This window comes from Geotrypetes seraphini, chromosome 8, assembly GCF_902459505.1.
Source record: "Geotrypetes seraphini chromosome 8, aGeoSer1.1, whole genome shotgun sequence".
NCBI lineage: Eukaryota > Metazoa > Chordata > Amphibia > Gymnophiona > Dermophiidae > Geotrypetes > Geotrypetes seraphini.
Genome location: NC_047091.1, coordinates 142,157,632 through 142,175,872, shown reverse-complemented (window position 1 = coordinate 142,175,872; position 18,241 = coordinate 142,157,632). Strand labels below are relative to the sequence as shown.

Here is an 18,241-nt window from a genome sequence, read left to right as displayed (position 1 = left end):
CCTGATTGTCCAGAGAGAGAGAGAGAGAGAAATCAACAAAAATTATAGAGAATAGGCCCCAGGTGGACCTAGTGTGTCTTGATGTTAAATGAAAAACCTTCTGCAATAGGGATTGATAAACATGAGTGTTTTCAGCCTTCAGAGCTGCCAATTAGAACTGAGATAATGCTTGTTATTTTCCAAGTGGTGGTATCTTGTTACAAAACAAGCCCTACTTCAAAATCGGTTTCCTTGGGTGCTGTTTTAATTCCCCTCTGGAAAAGAAGACAAAGGACTCTGTGATATGAAATCAGTCCTTGAGTGTTTCTGTCTCACTTTGCAGGTGGAATGCCACCAACTCCTCAGACTGTGCAGCTGACAGGACAGAAACAGAGCCAACAGCAGTATGACCCGTCAAAAGGGCCTCCTGTGCAGAATGCTGCCAGTCTACACACTCCTCCACCTCAGCTGCCTGGGAGGCTGCAGCCCACCAGTGTCTCTGTAACTTTGCTCCCAGCAACACTGCAAATAACTCAACCGCAGCAGCCACAAAAAATGGTGGAGTCTCAAGCTCAGCCCCAGCCTCAGATCCAAGTGAAGACCCAGCAGCAAAATCTTCCTGTCCCTACCTCTCCCCATACCCAGCTCTCAATGCCACTTCAGCAGCCACAGCAGCCAACTGTTCATGCAGCAGTGCAAGGAAAAATGGAGATACACAGGCCTCAGATGCAACCTTCAGCACAGCAACAGGTATTCAGAGCCAGATTGCATGCATGCATTTTGGGCATAAGTTTTCAGCCTGTGGGTTTGTGTTTGGAAATTAGATCTTTATTGCTTCTCTTGTTCCCATTCCTTTTTTCCATTGTTTGAGTCCTCTGCACTGCTAACATATTCTTAGCTGGTTTTTTTGGTTTTTTTTTTTTAGGATTTTACCTGGCTTCTGTGGCAATGTGAGGGCTATGCTGCTAATAATAGATGTGAAACAATTTAGCTCTATTTCTCTTTAAAGTTTGCATTATACAAGCCTTCCAAATTCTTAGGGCTTCTTTTACTAAGCTGCGCTTTCAGTTTTAGCACGCTACAGTGCCACGCATGCTAGATGCTAACGCCTCTATAGAGCTGGCGTTAGATTTTCCACGTAGCACGGGGGTTAGCTTGCACTACCGCAGCTTAGTAAAAGGAGCCCTTAGTGTATGACACTCACTGGCTCACGTTGTTCATCTTCAGTAATGCTGTCCTGATTAAAATCAGAATTAATTTAAGCTATGAAATTTAAGGTTTTGTTTCTAAACTCTTACCTATAAAAAATACATTGTTTTAATTGTATTATTGTTTTACTTTTTAATTATCTTTTGCAAAATCTGTGGTTTGATTTATTCTTTCTTTAGAATACTACTTTAAGACCTCTTGCAGATGCTGGTAAACCTGTCCAACGTCCTACATCCAACCCCCAGTCTACCTCGACAGTGACTTCATCAGGCTCCACGCCTCCTCCTTCCCAGTCCTCACCCTTGAAGAGATCCTCCCCTTCGATGAGCAAATCACTGTCCCCTATTTCATCCAAATCAGCAGCAGGCATGGCAGCCCCAAAAGCGCAGAGTCCAGTGCAGAGTCCAGTGGTATTACCTCAAGAATGCGCCCAGAGCAAACTGACTGAGCAGGTAAACACAAGACTAAGGGTCAAGCATTACTGAAAAGATTTTTAGAACAAAGGTGCTCAGTGAGAGCTTCAAACAAGTTTTATTTTGAGGATATTCAAATATGTATTGAACAGCCATTCATGAATATATGATCTAAGCACAGGGCAAATCTTCATTGCTTGGCTCCCCTGAAAATCAGATCTTAAGGATTAGAGTTCAAAACCTTTATTCTAGAACCAAGGATCATGAAAAAGTGAAATTTGAGAAGGATGAATAGACTCAAGAATAGCGCAATAGAATCCTTTCCCAAGGAAGAAAGCTCTCACTCAAATCCCCAATGTGTGTGCTCTCTTTGAGGGGAGGTTTGACTTCCAGGACCCCAAGACATAAAGTGATATTTCTTGTACTACTAATCTTTTCTGTAGATGTATATACACATTATATGCAGGTACTTTCTCTGTCTCTAGTAGGGTCACATTCTAATTTTTTTGTACCTGGGTAAATGGAGGGTTAAGTAGCTTGCCCAAGGTCATAAGGAGATGCAGTGGGAATTGAACCCAATTCCCCAGAATCTCAGTCCATTGCACTAACCAGTATGCTATTCCTCCACTCCTCTTCTAGTGGTGGGCCCTTAGCACAGTCTAAATTCCACTGTGGCATTTGACCATACATCCTTGTCCAACAAGAATTAAATGACACTTTCTAAAGGCATCTCTGGTAGCATCCTTTATATATCTTAAATCAGAGAATCTGAGTTGCTCTGTATTTGTTCCTAATTGACCTTTGGGGCCAGCCCTGGGAAAAATGAGGTTCCTTCAATCTGATTAGGAGTTTCCGTTTACCTGAGATTCAGTGCTTGAACTTGAGCTTCCAGTTCACTTTTCTTTTATACTTTTTGAATCTTTCTTTAACTGTTACACTGGGCAAGCACCAGATGAGTGGTCCTTCTCCTCTTCTTGTCCAGCCAAGTATGGTACCAGACGGATATCCATTCCTTTTTGTTGGGTTTTTTTTTTATTTTTTATTTTTTTGGCTAGATGGGCAATGGAGCCTTTTGAGCTGAGAACACAGGGGTGACTGAAAGGTTTTCCAAACTTAGAGTAACCTGCAACCACAAAAATCTTGATGCCCATCAAATCAATAAACTCAACAAAGCTGATTACTCAAATTACTTATATAATCAGGCAAACTGCAATACCAAACTTCAGTTGCAACTGTTGAGAAACTATATGCAATAAATATTAAAACAAAAAAAAAAAAATATTTAATAACAAATAATAGTTATAGATATAGAATTAAATCTAAAAAATGTAAATTAATTTAAAATAAAAATACTTGATAAAGTATGGTTGTTAAAACTGTTCTTTAAAAATAGACAGAAAGAATTTATGGGTTGTAAAGTCCAGGTATTTCCTGATTTATCACGAGAGACGCAAAGGCGTCGTCGTGAATTTCTTTTGTTGAAGCCAGGTGTTATATCTTTGGGTGCTACTTTTTATTTGCGACACCCTTGTAAATGTATAGTCCATCACCGATCAGTTAAATATGTTTTCTTTGAGCCTAATCAGTTGACTTCTTTTTTAGCGCTCTCCCGATTGGAGGTAGAAAAATCATAAGCTCTATGACTATTGGTTAATCCCAGCAATCAGCCTTCCAGCTAACTTTATGAAAGAGTGTACATTAAGTTCAATTCTTCTATCTTTGTTTTATTTTATAAGAAATCTTGGATCCAAATTTGAGGACTTGAGCATTTTAGTTAATATATGATTTAATGTTATTGGAATGTTTCTTGCTTTATGTAGAATTGCTAATTTGCTTTCTGTACAAGGTATTCTTGATTATATGATTTGAAAATCAATAAATATATTTAAACATAAAATAAAAATACATCAAAGATACTCTTCTCACTCCTATCCCCACAAGGTAAGAACTTGTATGTGGATGTATCTTCCCCCTTTTGCTGGTAGATAGAGACCCTGGTCCTGCAGTACTGTCTACGTGCCACAAGATCAGATTCCTGACTGCTGTATGCTAAAATATAGAAACATAGAAAATGACGGCAGAAAAGGGCTACGGCCTATCTAGTCTGTCCATACTAATGACCCACCCCCTAACTTCCTCCATGAAGAGATCCCACATGCCAATCCCATCTTTTCTTAAAATCTGGCATGCTGCTAGCCTCAATTACCTGTAGTGGAAGATTATTCCAGCGATCAACCACCCTTTCGGTAAAGAAATATTATCCCAGGACAAGCAGGCAGCATATTCTTAACGCATGGGTGACGTCACGACAGAGCCCCGGTACAGACCTTTTTAACTAGAAAGTTCTAGTTGGCCGAACCGCGCATGCGCGAGTGCCTTCCCGCCCGACGGAGGAGTGCGTGGTCCCCAGTTTCTTCGTTTCCGCGGAGCGAAGAAGACGCATGTGTTTTCAACGGCCGTTGAAAAACTATTTTCTGCCTTCCCGCTCGCGTACTTTTTTCATTTTTTCAGTTTTTTTCCTTTCGGATTCCGTTACTTTTCTTAAACAAAAAAAAAAAACAAAAAACTCATCGAGTTTTCTTTATTTTTTTGGGCCGGCCCCGGCGGGGTCTGTTGCCACCATACAGGCTTTGATTTTGCAGAGGCCGTGTTTCCCTTCATGCCCCCTCAACCGGGCTTTAAGAAGTGCCAGCGGTGTGCACGCCCGATCTCCCTCACCGACCCGCACAATTGGTGCCTCCAGTGCTTGGGTCCAGAGCATCGGGCTGACACCTGCACCCGCTGTGCTACGCTTAAAAAGCGTACTTTGAAAAATAGGCAGATCCAGCAAAATATTTTGTTTGGTACCGGATCTGCCATGGAACCGGCTGCAACGTCGACGGCACCCCAAAAGTCGGCACCGACGACATCGACACCACCGGACCCTTCCTCGGGGTCGTTGGGCCCAGGTAAGCCGGCTAAGAAGCCTCCCACTTCCCTTGAGCGCCCTCCTGCCACGGTTGCGACACCGGCCCTCCCGGCACCGCACCGGCCCCGCAAACGCTCCGCTCCGATCTCGGTGAGTGCCTCATCATCGGCCTCCTCATCGCCGGAGCGTAGAGCGGCACCTATGGTACCGAAGAAGAAAAAAGCGGTACCGGTGCCTCCCCTGGATGACCGCATCGCGGCCATACTCCAAACACAGTTACAGGAGCAGCTGCAACAACAGCTCCAGCAACTGTTGCCGGCGTTGCTGGTACCGCACCTTCCGGTACAGGACCGGTCCGAGCCTCGCACTGTCCCATCGGTGTCAACCCCCTCGGTACCGATTAATACCTCCATGCCGATGCTCTTGGCAGAAACACCTACAGTGCATACCCGTGATGCTGCCGACCCTGTCCGGTCCCAGGAACGACATCGGTCTTCCTCACCCAGTACCGCCTCGGTGCGCTCAGGCAAATCTCTCTCAAAGACCCGCTATGCCGAGCCCCCCACACCGATGTCCAAACGTATGCACCCCGACATTAGGGACCTGGACTTGTGGGAAGACTCCCCTCACGGTACCGAGGAGGACGCTTCGTCAACCGATGAAGAACCCTCCATGACCGACACCGTATCAAAACCAGAGCAATCCTCTTTCTCCAAATTCCTTAGGGAGATGTCAGCAGCTCTTTCCATTCCCTTAGAGTCCGACTCTAAAAAGTCTCAAGCTTTCCTCGACGCCCTAGACTTTGAGCAACCTCCCAAAGAATTTCTGAAGTTGCCCGTCCACGACATCTTACGGGAAACTTTCTATAAAAACTGGGAGGCTCCCCTCACTGTTCCTGGAGCCCCTCGTAAATTGGATAGCTTGTACCGGGTTATTCCAATCCCAGGGTTTGACAAACCTCAATTACCCCACGAGTCCCTCCTGGTGGAATCTACTTTGAAAAAATCTCAGGGTTCCAGTGTATATGCCTCCACCCCTCCTGGCAGAGAGGGAAAAACCATGGATAAATTTGGTAAGCGCCTTTTCCAAAATGCCATGTTAGCCAATAGAGCCAACAATACACCTTCCACTTCTCCTTCTACATGAAGCATCTGGTGCAACAGCTCTCCTCCTTACAGAAATATCTTCCTGAACGTAAGGTCCCTCTTTTCCAGCAACATATTTCTAGCCTCCTCCAACTCAGGAAATTTATGGTTCGCTCCATCTACGACTCATTTGAGCTGACCTCTCGCGCATCTGCCATGGCGGTGGCCATGCGCCGTTTGGCATGGCTGAGAGTCTCTGACCTAGACATTAACCACCAGGACCGCCTGGCGAACGCACCTTGTCTGGGTGATGAACTCTTCGGAGAGTCCCTGGACTCAACAACCCAGAAGCTCTCAGCACATGAGACCAGGTGGGACACTCTGATCAAACCTAAAAAGAAGACTCCACCTACTCGCCCCTACAGACAGCAGTCTTCCTACCAGCGCAGGTTCTCGGCCAGACCTCTCAACCCGCCCCAACAGCAGCCTCTCCGACCTCGTCAACAGCATCAATCTCAGGCTCGCTCACAGTCTCACCAACCTGCCAAGCCTCTACCTCCGTCAAAACCATCTCAGCCCTTTTGACTTTTTCCTCCAGGGCATAGCCAGTCTCCCACCATCAATGCCTCTTCCTCAGCCTATCGGAGGTCGCCTCCAAATCTTCCTCAGCCGTTGGGAGGTCATCACATCAGACCAATGGGTCCTCAACATCATTCGCCACGGCTACTCTCTCAACTTCCAAACTCTTCCACCAGACCATCCTCCCGTAGAGTCTGCTTCTCACTCCTCCCAAACCCCCCTCCTCCTGAGGGAGGTCCACTCTCTCCTTCTTCTCAATGCCATCGAAGAAGTGCCTCCGGACCAAAGGGGTCAGGGATTCTACTCCCGCTACTTCTTGGTTCCCAAAAAGACAGGAGACCTCCGTCCCATCCTCGATCTCAGGGACCTCAACAAGTGTCTGGTCAAGGAGAAGTTCAGAATGCTCTCCCTTGCCACGCTTTACCCTCTTCTCTCTCAGCACGACTGGCTATGTTCCCTGGACCTCAAAGAGGCCTACACTCACATCCCAATCAATCCGACTTCACGTCGCTACCTACGGTTTCAGATACAGCACCGTCACTATCAGTACAAAGTGCTACCTTTTGGCCTCGCTTCATCGCCCAGGGTGTTCACCAAGTGCCTTATTGTGGTGGCGGTCTTCCTCAGGTCTCACAACCTCCAGGTGTTCCCCTACTTGGACGATTGGTTGATGAAAGCACCTACGTCTCCACTTGTATTACAAGCCACTCATCACACCATCTCTTTCCTCCATTTCCTGGGGTTCGAGATCAACTACCCCAAGTCGCATCTGCTTCCCACACAGCGACTTCAGTTCATTGGAGCAGTTCTCGACACCACACTGATGAGGGCGTTTCTCCCCTCCGACCGTCAACGGACCCTGCTCCACCTCTGTCGTCAGGTGCTCCTTCATCACTCCATTCCAGCCCGACAGATGATGGTCCTCCTGGGCCACATGGCCTCGACGGTCCATGTGCTTCCTCTGGCGCAACTCCACCTCAGGACACCTCAATGGACTCTTGCCAACCAATGGTCACAGACCACGGATCTTCTTTCTCATCCCATCTCTGTGACATCATCTCTTCAGCAATCTCTTCAATGGTGGTTGAACTCCTCAAATCTTTCCAGGAGTCTACTCTTTCATCTACCCCCTCACTCCATGATCATAACCACGGATGCCTCCCCCTATGCGTGGGGAGCTCACCTGGGAGATCTACGCACCCAGGGACTCTGGACCCCTCAGGAGCGTCAACATCACATCAATTTCCTGGAACTCAGAGCCATGTTCTATGCTCTCAAGGCCTTCCAGCACCTTCTCTACCCTCAGGTTCTTCTCCTGTGCACAGACAATCAAGTCGCCATGTACTACATAAACAAGCAAGGCGGCACCGGATCTCGCCTCCTTTGTCAGGAGGCTCTCAGCATCTGGACCTGGGCCACGGCCCGCAATCTCAAGGCTGTCTATATCCAGGGCGAACAGAACTCCCTGGCCGACAATCTCAGCCGCATCCTTCAACCTCACGAGTGGACTCTGGACCCTTCCACACTCCACTCCATCTTTGCTCGCTGGGGCACTCCGCAGGTGGACCTCTTTGCAGCTCCTCACAACCATCAGCTGCCCCAGTTCTGTTCCAGACTCTTCTCTCCTCATCGTCTGACCCCAGATGAATTCCTGCTCGACTGGACGGATCGGTTCCTCTATGCCTTTCCTCCACTACCTCTGATGTTGCGGACGTTATCCAAACTCCGCAGGGACAGGGCCACCATGATTCTCATTGCTCCTCGGTGGCCTCGCCAACACTGGTTCTCCCTCCTGCTCCAGCTCAGCTCCAGGGAGCCCATTCCTCTTCCTGTGTTTCCTACTCTACTTACGCAGCAGCATCGGTCTCTACTACATCCCAATCTGTCCTCGCTCCACCTGTCAGCTTGGTTTCTCTCGGGCTGACCTCTCCAGAGAATCTGTCTCAGCCCGTCCGTCGCATTTTGGATGCCTCCAGGAAACCGGCCACCCTCCAATGTTACCATCAGAAGTAGACCAGGTTCTCCTCTTGGTGTCTACTGCATCACCACGATCCCACCTCATTGGCGGTGGAAACTGTACTGGACTATTTGCTCTCTCTATCTGATGCTGGCCTCAAGTCCATCTCAATCAGAGTCCACCTCAGTGCCATCACTGCGTTTCATGAGCCTATCCTCAGAAAACCGCTTACGGCTCATCCTCTGGTTTCCCGGTTCATGAGAGGCCTCTTCAATGTCAAACCACCTCTGAAGCCTCCTCCTGTCGTCTGGGACCTGAATGTGGTTTTATCAGCCCTCATGAAACCTCCTTTTGAGCCTCTTGCCACAACTTCGCTGAAACTTCTAACATGGAAGGTGCTTTTCCTCATTGCCATCACCTCTGCCAGGAGGGTTAGTGAGATGCATGCACTGGTCGCCGATCCACCGTTCACTGTTTTTCACCATGACAAGGTGGTTCTGCGTACCCATCCTAAATTCCTTCCCAAGGTGGTCTCGGCTTTTCACCTCAACCAGTCCATTGTGTTGCCTGTCTTTTTCCCTAAACCCCATTCTCATCCTGGGGAACAGGCGTTGCACACGCTGGATTATAAGCGTGCCCTCGCATACTACCTTGACCGTACCAGGGCTCACCGCTCGTCCCCTCAGCTCTTTCTGACCTTAGATCCTAACCGTCTAGGTCGTCCTGTCTCTAAACGGACGCTTTCCAACTGGCTTGCTGCCTGTATTGCGTTCTGTTATGCTCGGGCCGGTCTCTCACTGGAAGGTGCTGTCACGGCCCACAGGGTCAGAGCTATGGCTGCTTCTGTGGCTTTCCTCCGTTCCACACCCATCGAGGAAATCTGCAAGGCTGCCACTTGGTCCTCAGTTCACACGTTCACTACTCACTACTGTCTGGATGCCTTCTCCAGACGGGATGGACACTTCGGACAATCTGTGCTACAAAATTTATTTTCCTAATGGCCAACCATCCCTCCTCCCTCTCTGTTAGCTTGGAGGTCACCCATGCGTTAAGAATATGCTGCCTGCTTGTCCTGGGATAAAGCACAGTTACTTACCGTAACAGGTGTTATCTAGGGACAGCAGGCAGATATTCTTACGTCCCACCCTCCTCCCCGGGTTGGCTTCTTAGCTGGCTTATCTTAACTGGGGACCACGCACTCCTCCGTCGGGCGGGAAGGCACTCGCGCATGCGCGGTGCGGCCAACTAGAACTTTCTAGTTAAAAAGGTCCGTACCGGGGCTCCGTCGGTGACGTCACCCATGCGTTAAGAATATCTGCCTGCTGTCCCTGGATAACACCTGTTACGGTAAGTAACTGTGCTTTTCCTGGTGTCGCCATGAAATTTCCCTCCCCTGATTTTCAACGGATGCCCTTTTGTTGCCGTGGGTCCTTTAAGAAAAAAGAGATCTTCTTCCACCTCGATATGGCCCGTGACATATTTGAACGTCTCGATCATGTCTCCCCTCTCTCTGCGTTCCTCGAGTGAGTATAGCTGCAACTTACCCAGCCGTTCCTCATACGGGAGATCCTTGAGTCCTGAGACCATCCTGATGGCCATTCGCTGAACCGACTCAACTCTCAGCACGTCTTTTTGATAATGTGGCCTCCAGAATTGTACACAATATTCCAGATGGGGTCTCACCATGGATCTGTACAACGGCATTATGACCTTGGGCTTATGACTGACGAAGCTTCTACGGATATAACCCATGATTTGTCTGGCCTTGGATGAAGCTTTCTCCACTTGATTGGCAGTCTTCATGTCTTCGCTAATGATCACATTCTGCTACATTCCTTGCTAGGATCTCACCATTTAGGGTGTAAGTCTTGCATGGATTTTTACCGCCAAGGTGCATGACCTTGCATTTTTTGGCATTGAAACTTAGTTGCCAAGTCTTTGACCAATGCTCCAGCAGGAGTAGGTACTGCGTCATACTGTTGGGCATTGAGCTTTTGTCGGGCACTGTGCTTTTGTCTATTGTTGCATAGTTTGGCGTCATCGGCGAATAATGTAATTTTACCTCGAAGCCCTTTAGCCAAGTCTCTTACAAAGATGTTAAATAGGATCGGGCCCAAGACCAAGCCCTGCGGTACTCCGCTGATCACTTCCGTCATATCGGAGAGGGTACCATTTACCACTACCTTCTGAAGTCTACCTCTAAGCCAGTCCTTAACCCATGTAGTTAACGTTTCACCTAATCCCATCAAACTCATCTTGCTCAATAACCTGCGGTGCTAACATGACCCTGCTTGCCTACCTCTGTTAGGAGGCAATTTCTAGTCCTTATGGACACCAGTATATTTGGGTTTTCAGTCTGTTTCTAATAAATATGCATGAGAGAGATTTGCATGCACATTACTTTGGTTGTATGTCAGTCTGTCTCTAGCATATTCATTGGGAATATCCTAAAAACCTGATAGGTTGGTGTCCATGGGGACTGGAGGCTGTCTACTTTTGTAACCCTATTTGCCCATCACTGTGATATTAGCACTAGCACAGTGCAGTTTCAGTGTGGTAACTGTGGTTTAGAATTTTTAATTGGTTATAGTGGTTATTTTGTATTTTGCATTGCACTTTCAAAATGACTGCTCATAACCATATAGAGAGAGTCAGTCGCTAATATTTTATTGTTATTAGAGTTGATAGACAAGGGTTTGAGATATTTTCTTGGTATACAAACCCTTTATCAATCCATTGATCAATAAAAAATAAAATACTAGTGACCGACTGACTCTCTCTACATGGTTATAAGCAGACACTTTGAAAGTGCAATGCAAAATAACCACTATAACCAACTAAAAATTCTAAGCCACTGAGAGGCAATGTATGGTTTTTTTTTATATTCTTTATTCATTTTTAAAACTTCAATTGGGCACAAAAGATGATGCATTTACATAAATTAATATCATTACAGCACAATGTACTTAATAGAATAAAGACAAAACTTATTTTTTCCCACCCATTTTCAATTTACAAACATCTCATAAAATACTTGTAATCAACCCTTCTATATTTCTTAACAAATGCCAAAACATATCTTCCTCCCCCCTCCCTGGATGTGCATGTTTTCCCCAAATTATACAAATAAATCAATTGTTACAATATTTAATTAATGGTTCCCAAACTTCCATAAATTTTTTATAATAACCCTTCTGAATGGCCATAAACTTTTCCATTTTAAAGATATAACATAGGGATTCTCACCAGAATGAATAATTTATCTATCCCAATTTTTCCAATTCTTTAAAATAAACTGCATGGTAACTCCCGTCATTATAAACAAAAGTTTGTTATTTTTTGCCGAAATTTGATTTTTTGCCCTCATAGATGTTCCAAATAAAATGGTATCGTATGATAGTGCCACTGGATTGTCTAATAAATTATTAACCTGATCCCAAATCGATCTCCAGAATTTTAGTATCAGAGGACAATAGTATAGTAAATGATCTAACGTCCCAACTTCCAGATGACAATGCCAACATCTATTAGATTTAGAACTATCTACTCTATGCAAACGAACTGGGGTCCAAAATACTCTATGTAATAAGAAAAACCATGTTTGTCTCATAGATGCAGACATTGTACAACTCATCTTCCAAGACCAAATTTGTGGCCATTGAGACGCAGTAATTTGATGCTTTATCTCAATGCTCCAAATGTCACGCAGACCAGTTTTTGGTTTCTTATTCAAAAATCCAGATATTAATTTATACCACTGAGCGGCCTGGTGACCCAAGAAGTCTACCTGAAAACATAAGACCGGCAAGCTATTTTGAACCTCCAAATTTTTCCATTCAGGGAACCCTTCCTGAATGGTCTGCTTCAACTGCAACCATATATAATTTTGTGTTTTATTAAGACCAAATTTGCATTACAATTGTGAAAAATCAAGCAGCTTACCATCAGAGATAACATCATCTAAAATGCGTATGCCTCCAATCATCCAATATTTCCAGATGATCTTATATCCGCCAATTTTAATCTTGGAGTTAAGCCATATAGTCTGAAACGTAGGTTTATTTATAGGAATAGGTGTTAAATTATCTACAAATTTTATAGTTTCCCAAGTATCTACTAAAATTCTATTGTCCTTATATAATCTAGGCATCTTAATACTTATAACGTGACATAATCTCATTGGCGACAGGAGTTTCCATACCAACCACAACCAATCAGGCAGAGTTTCCATGAGCTCAGGGAGGATCCAATACATACCCTGCCGCATAATATAGGCTTTTATGATACCTATAGAAATTTGGAAAATTTACCCCACCCTCCGCAATTGATTTTTATAGAGATACTAGAGCAATTCTTACTTTTTTCCCTAGCCAAATAAATTTAGTAAAAATACTATTTAACTTTTTATAAAAGGATTTCTGAAAATATACTGGCAACATTCCCATTTGGTAAACAAATTACAGGCAAAATCATCATTTTAACTGTGTGGACTCTCCCCCACCAAAATAAATGTAAAGAGTTCCATTGCTCACACATATATGGTTATTTTTAATGTACAAATTTTACCTGAAATGCTGTAATTCTGTTTTTCACTTGGTAAAAGTTTGTTTAATGAGAGGCATATTTTCCTTGCAGGAAAACCAAATCTATCAGAGGATAGCAGAGCTGAGAAAGGAAGGCTTATGGTCCCTCAGAAGGCTTCCCAAGCTCCAGGAGGCTCCCAGGCCCAAGTCTCACTGGGATTACCTGCTGGAGGAAATGCAGTGGATGGCAACAGATTTTGCCCAGGAAAGGAGGTGGAAAATGGCCAGTGCTAAGAAGGTAAAGTGAGAACTAGCTCCTTTACTTATTTAGGGATTATTTAATGCTATCTGAGTAGACATCGCTGTATAATAATAAGACACGCTTATAACAGTGCAACCCCCCTCCCTCATATACACACAAGAAAACAGCTATACTGTGAATCTAAACAAATGAAACTCCATTTTATTTGTATGGATATATGTTTGGCATCCCTGCTTTGTTTTAGCTTTTTAGCCTGGGGGTTGCTTTTTGCTCCTTTTGGATTCCGGCTAAGGCCCCCCTTTTACAAAAGTGATTATCCCAGTAGGCTGTAGTAATCATTGGGCAACAGAGCGTTTGCTGAGCGGCAGCCACTACTGCGCCTTTGTAAAAGGGAGGGGGGGGTGGTAAGTTAGGACTAGCTTCTGCTAGGGTTCCAGTGTCATCAGCTTTCATTCACAATTACTCAGCTATTTTTCCACCATTTTTATTCTGTACTCCAGTTAGCCTAACCACTACAGAGAAAATGTGTGACTAATAAACCACAGACAGTGGCTCCCTGTGGAACCCAGTATGAGTGCATTCTAAACAGGGTAGTCTTGATTTAAATCATGAGTCATTATATTCACTGCTACTTTGTACTGCTTGCTTCAATTCTTTATTTCTTCTTAACAACTATATCAAAATGATGGTAACATGCAGTAATAACAACAAATATCTGTCTGTATCTTAATTGTTTAATTATTATGTATATTACCTTGTAACCCGTTTTGAGCCATCTGAGGAGGACGGGGATATAAATCAAATCAAATAAAAATAGAAAAATTGCCCATGACATGAATGGATCAATGTAATCCATTTACTAAATAATTTAAACATTGCATGAATATACATCCTCATGCTACATAATTAAAACCAAATCCTTATTTCATGATGATTAATTTTTGGACTATAGTGCATCTTAAATAGAAAATTATCTTTAGATAGATTTTTCCTCTAAAACATTTTATTTTAAAAAATCTGATTTAAATTTAAAAAAATCAGTTTTTTAAATGTTTTTTTTTAATCATTAATTTTTATCCAACTTGATTCTGAATCTGGTTATTGAAAGGTGGTTGATGCTCCCTAGAACAGAAGGCAAACTTGGCAAGCAAACTCAAGCGTTTGGCATGGTAGTGCACAAAAGCCTGCATTTGTTTGCTGTGCTGAACTCATGGTCTTATATCCTGTCATGTTAATTGTACAAGGGAGCTAAAGCTGAAGACAACACAGCGGTAATGCTGAAAAAGTTACCAAAATCTAGGTGCTAGGATGCTGCACACAAAGCACAAATTCTATATCAGCAATTACATGTATAATTGCTGATATACAATAGAATTAAATGATAAACGGGCATTTATGAGACAGCATTTAGTTGCAGCCGCTTACACCATGTCAATGACTGATGTGAATGACTGTGACTAAATGTTGCAGTTGTGCATGTAACTGACAGTATTCTAGAATCTTAGTGCATATGTGCTGGGCACACCTCTGACCCAGCTATGTCCCCCTCCCATGTCCACATCCTTATAGCAGTTATGTGCTATAGATGTTCTGTGCTAGGTTTCTAGAATAGCAACTAACTACAGTTATGCATGTGGCTGCCAGTTGGTACCAATTATCACCAGTTTACTACATTTGTAGTGCAATGTGTCTAGTCCTGAACACTAGGGTCTTGTATCTGAACTAGCAAGTTGCTTGCAGAACACTGTCAATCATGTTTTCAACTCTATCTCCTTCCCAGGGAGCTGATTCTGTCCCCTCAGTTTGCTTTCTGAAAGCAAGTTGCTAGAAGTGTTTTTAATCTGCTCTACAGTTTTATTATTTTCAGGTATTTTTTTTCAGTGTTTTTTGGAGGCTCGGTGCCCAGAGATTCTCACTTGGTGGGACCTCTACCTAGGAGATGATGCAGACTTACACAGCAGAAGTCTGCTGCTAACAGGATCAGCTCTTGGGGACGCTTAGCTAGCTAGCCTGTTTTTATATTTTTCTTAGCTCAGAGCCATCCCCTGTGTAGCTGCTTACATACCTGATTTAATCAGGAGCTTGAGTGTAGGCTGTTTGGCTCCTTCCTGGCTCGGCTGGGGCTAACAGTGGGACAGATGCATGGACCTCCCCCTTTCGCTATGTGGTTTTCAGGGGGTTGAGGTTCAATCCGACCTCGGTCTGACTGGCATCCAGAAAACCAGGTTCGTTCAACGAATCTGTGAGGGAGTGTTGTTCTCCATTGATTCCAGCTATCCTATGCTGAAGCAGGCAGGTACCACATGCAAGGCAGGATTAATTCATTGAGGGCCCCTAGGTACAAAAGTCCACTGGGCCCCCTGCCCCGCCCCCATTTATTTACCATTTTCTTATTTACTTCTTTATTTCCACTTTATTTCTGTTATTTTAAAATTCAAAACAAACAACAAAGATGACCATACTAGTGCCAGTGTTCAGTTTTTCTTCTATGCAACCTCCAAACATCTCTGACCAAATCCACCCTTCCTTCCTAGAGGAAGAGATCTTCAGCTAGCAGGGCTTTGGGAAGCCCACCAATTTATATTTTGCATTTGGGTAGGAGGCATGGGGCATGGCAGAGAGAAAATTCAGTGCCTGCCATTTTATTGGACTAATGCATTTCTCAATTAGCTTTCTGAGATTAAAACCTCTTTCTTCAGGTCAGTAAGTTATATTGCTGTTACAGTATCCCTGTCCTGACCTGAGGAAAGGAGTTATGGTCTCTGAATTAGTAAAAAATGTATTAAAATTAGTCCAATAAACAGATTCACCTTATTTCCATTTTCTATTTATTTATTTATTTAAAATTAGTCCAATAAACAGATTCACCTTATTTCCATTTTCTATTTATTTATTTATTTAAAATTAGTCCAATAAACAGATTCACCTTATTTCCATTTTCTATTTATTTATTTATTTAAAAATGTATATACTGCATACAACTATGCGGTTTCCATATCACATGCATAAAGTATTGTTTCCCTACGATTATCACATATAACATAGACATGTCTAAACAACATCATTAATCATCCCTGTTATAAACAGGGATAGAGCACAAATTCAATCAATTTAGAAATACAATAAAACTTTAAATCATACATTGGTTTAAAAAAAAATTCTAAAAGGCGATTATCAACTGAAATATACCTTAGCATAAGAAAGCATTGGCAAATAATTGAGTTTTCAGCGTTTTCTTAAAATTCATCCTCCTCACACAAAACCGCAGGATACCAGGCAAGGCATTTCATAGTTGTACGCCAGCCACAGATATCATTGGTGCTTCGATCCTAGCATATATAGTCGACATTCTACTCTCCAAACTCAATTTCATCTCATTTACATCTCTAAACTCTCTATTAATAAATAATTATCAACACAGCTACAATAATACTTTATCCTAAAGCAAAAATAAATAAATAAAACAAATAGAAATTTTTTTCTACCTTTGTAGTCTGGTTTCTGCTTTCCTCATCTCATCATTCTCTTACTTCCATCAATTGTCTGCCCTCTCCATCCAGTGTCCGCTCTCTCTCCTCTTTCTATTTCCTTTCAATAAACTGTCTCTCCTGTGCCCCTTCTCTCCTTTGTGCATGATTCATCTCAGCTTCACCCCTCTTCATTTTTCTGGTCTGGCATCTCTATCTCCTTTCCTTTACTCCCCCCATGCCCTAGCATCGCTCTCCTCTCCTCTCCTTCTCTTCTATCTCTGCCTCTCTCTCCATGGTCCTTCATGTGCAATACATCTCCCCTCTTCCTTGCTCCCTCTCTCTTCTCCCCCTCTATATGCAGACTTTCTCCCTTCCATCCATGTGTATTTCCCCTCTTCCTGTCCTTCTATCCATATGCCAAATTTCCCCCTTCTCCCCATTTATCTCTCTTTACCCCATCTAGCATCTTCCCCATCTCTTTTCCACCCTTTCCCCGACATTCAAATTTGGGTAGCCAGAAATCCAAGTGGGTGGGCCTAAGAACCCCACCGGCAATCTAGTCTCTTCCTCTCCCACCTGGGTGATCTGGTCTCTCAACTCCTCTGTTTCCACACAACCCTGCTGGTGGTGCCATTGGTTTAAGGGCTCTCCAGGATGGAAGAGGCTAAGTGTAAACAAGCGAGGAGCGCAGGTAACCGGGAGCCACGCTACTGCTAGGTCAGGGGGCAGCAGCAACAGCTGCTACTGTCACGCGCGTTGCCTCCAGCTGGATGGTCTGAGCCGGGAGAGTGCAGGGCAATATTGCTGGGATTACTGATTCAGCGGCAACCGTTCTGTTCCAAGTGGTGCTGTTTCTCGGCCAAAGCTGCCCTCTGAAGTGAACCGCCCAGAGGGAAACAGGAAGCTGCATCAGAGGGGAAGCTTTTGGCTGAGCACCGCTTGAAACAGAACAGTTGCCACTGATTGGGGGGGGGGGCGTGTTGTCGATTTTCTCAGGGGCCCATCGCTGTTTGAAAACAAAAAAATTTGGAGTCGTCTGTTGCTTGTTTCTTCACCAGGCCCCCCTGACAAGTTCGGGCCCTAGGCAAGTGCCTACTGGGCCTAACCGTTAATCCGGCCCTGACCACATGGCACAGTGAGTAAGGCTATTGTGGCCTATGAGGAAAATGGGGGGGTGGTTCCCCCAAAAGTTGAAGTTAAAGGTTTCAGACTTCAGAGCCTAGGCCCCCCACCTCTAAAACCACTTTCCCTGTGATTTATTTTCCTTAAGGGAGGTCTTCACATGTGATTTTTTTTCTGGCGGCAGCTATCTTAGATTTTAAACAATCTTTTTGCTTATAAAGGTGGAAAAATAAGCATCTAGGATTTAGCAAAGCTAAATTTTTTTAATTCTTTTTTATATAGCTGATTAGAACTGCTGTTCGCCACTGTGAGGAAAGGCAAAATCATGAAGAAAAAGTTAAGAAGGAGGAACAGAACAAATTAAGACGCATTGCTGCTTCAGCTGCCAGAGAGATTAATTATTTCTGGTCTAACATTGAGCAGGTAAATACTTGTAAATCTGCATACATTATACTGAAAATTTAGTTTATGCCGAATGGAGCCTGATATCTTGAACACCTGTATTCTATAGATACTATTGTGGACTCTTTTTGCAGAAGGCAGGTAACTCATTTCTGCATAGCTGCTTATCAGCATGTTCTTTGGCATAAACTCCTCACCTCATAAAATCTATACAGCTGTAGATTTTTATGCTGTTATGGATTCTTTTGCTTTTAGGCAAGGTAGGAAAAATGCACCTCATTTGTTTAATTAATGTGAAATATTTAGGATCTGAAGTGCTGATGTTTAAACAC

The 18,241-nt window shown here is 43.9% G+C and overlaps 1 protein-coding gene across 8 annotated transcripts in view; it reads left to right on the top strand.

The window, feature by feature from the left end:
• The window catches only part of EP400 (E1A binding protein p400), a 285,750-nt gene that overhangs the window by 43,376 nt on the left and 224,133 nt on the right, over positions 1-18,241 (top strand). For all 8 annotated transcript variants that reach the window (XR_004540299.1, XM_033954163.1, XM_033954160.1 and 5 more), the window contains 4 exons: positions 323-729; positions 1,368-1,640; positions 12,766-12,951; positions 17,790-17,930. Coding sequence is in view for 7 of the 8 variants with exons in the window: in XM_033954163.1 (XP_033810054.1) it covers positions 323-729; positions 1,368-1,640; positions 12,766-12,951; positions 17,790-17,930 (1,007 nt within the window). In the remaining variant the exon portion in view is untranslated. The remainder of the gene's footprint in view (positions 1-322; positions 730-1,367; positions 1,641-12,765; positions 12,952-17,789; positions 17,931-18,241) is intronic.